Below are 1,797 nucleotides of genomic sequence, written 5' to 3'. Positions count from 1 at the left end.
AAAATCTTATAGAAGTAAATGTTGAAAACTAAAAATAATTTTTTTAAAAAAAGAAACTGAGGTACAGAGAAGAAATGTCTTGCACAAGGTCATATATGACTACTTCATAGGATAATAGATTTAGAACTCAAAAGGACCTTAGAGACGATCAAGTCCAGTTCCTTTATTTTACAGAGGAGAAAGTTGAAGCACAGGTTCAATGACTCATCCACAGTCACACAGCTCATACGTTTCTGAGGTGGAGTTGGAGCCATATTTTCCTGACTCTAAGTTATTGTTCTACTCAATATTCTGCACCACCTCAGAGTTACCTTTATGACCAATGAGGAATCAAGATAGGAATTTGATGTTCTACTTCTAGTGAACACCAAATGGCAGACGACGCCAGTGCTGCAGGAGGTGTGGGAGGCCCCGGGGGCCCCGGAGTCAGAGGTCGGGGTGGCTTCTGTGGTGGCTTCAGCAGTGGGGGCCGAGGTCGAGGCCGGGGACGCGGAGCATGGGGAGGAAAGGCCGAAGACAAGGAGTGGGTTCCTGTCACTAAGCTGGGCCGCCTAGTCAAGGACATGAAGATCAAGTCTTTGGAAGAGATCTATCTTTTCTCGCTCCCGATCAAGGAGTCTGAGATCATAGATTTCTTCCTGGGATCTTCATTGAAGGATGAGGTTCTGAAGATCATGCCTGTTCAGAAACAAACTAGAGCTGGACAACGTACTAGGTTCAAGGCTTTTGTGGCCATCGGTGACTACAATGGCCATGTTGGTCTGGGTGTCAAGTGCTCCAAGGAAGTGGCCACAGCTATTCGTGGTGCTATCATTCTGGCCAAGCTGTCCATTGTTCCTGTGAGACATGGTTACTGGGGGAACAAGATTGGCAAGCCTCACACAGTGCCCTGCAAGGTCACTGGGCGATGTGGATCGGTTCTGGTGCGCCTGATCCCCGCTCCTAGAGGTACTGGCATTGTCTCAGCTCCTGTGCCTAAGAAACTCCTGATGATGGCTGGAATTGATGACTGCTATACTTCTGCAAGAGGCTGTACTGCCACTCTGGGCAACTTTGCTAAAGCTACCTTTGATGCCCTCTCCAAAACATACAGCTATCTAACCCCAGACCTGTGGAAGGAGACTGTGTTCACTAAGTCTCCCTATCAGGAATTCACCGACCATCTTGTGAAGACTCACACTCGAGTGTCTGTCCAGAGGACCCAGGCAGCTGCTGTGGCAACCACATACATGTTTTTAATAAACAAATTGAACTATGCCTGCTAAAAAAAAAGATAGGAATTTGATAAAAGATTGTTTTGATATAATAACTAATATTAAAACCCTGGATAAATCATTACAAATTTCAGAAGTTGTCAGGAATACTCAAATGGATGGTCCATGTACCTGGGTTAGTATGGTGAGCCACATGGGAAAAGTCCACTCACCCCTCTGAGCCTCAGTCTTGTCATCCATTAAATGGGGATCAAAATATGCTACTTTTTGCCATCCTTCCCAAGACTGTTGTGAGGATCAAATTCCATACTGGAAATAAAGGATCCATGAAGCATAAAATCTTATACCACTTTCCTTACAGGGTTGTTGGAAGGAGAGCACTTTTTTAAACCTTAAATAGTACATAAATAAGAGTTTGTTGTTACTATTGGTTTTCAATAGTTTTTTTTTCAAAACTATGATTTCATAACTATGTACAATACCTCTACTGGCACATACCACAATCCCTCTATGCCTAAATATATAGTTTAACTATTTCCAACTTCTCCTGTCTATATCTTGTTTATATATGGGTGTTTTCATG

The 1,797-nt window shown here is 43.4% G+C and overlaps 1 protein-coding gene across 1 annotated transcript; it reads left to right on the top strand.

The window, feature by feature from the left end:
• The first annotated feature begins 371 nt into the window (after positions 1-371).
• Positions 372-1,265, top strand: LOC118836307 (40S ribosomal protein S2-like). The gene has a single exon (XM_036743638.1). It carries the CDS (start codon positions 372-374, stop codon positions 1,263-1,265), a length of 894 nt encoding a protein of 297 aa, XP_036599533.1.
• Positions 1,266-1,797: the final 532 nt, after the last annotated feature.

The sequence above is a fragment of the Trichosurus vulpecula genome, chromosome 2, assembly GCF_011100635.1.
Source record: "Trichosurus vulpecula isolate mTriVul1 chromosome 2, mTriVul1.pri, whole genome shotgun sequence".
NCBI classification, from domain to species: domain Eukaryota; kingdom Metazoa; phylum Chordata; class Mammalia; order Diprotodontia; family Phalangeridae; genus Trichosurus; species Trichosurus vulpecula.
The sequence above is the reverse complement of the archived record's forward strand: the minus strand, read 5'-3'. Positions and strand labels throughout refer to the sequence as shown.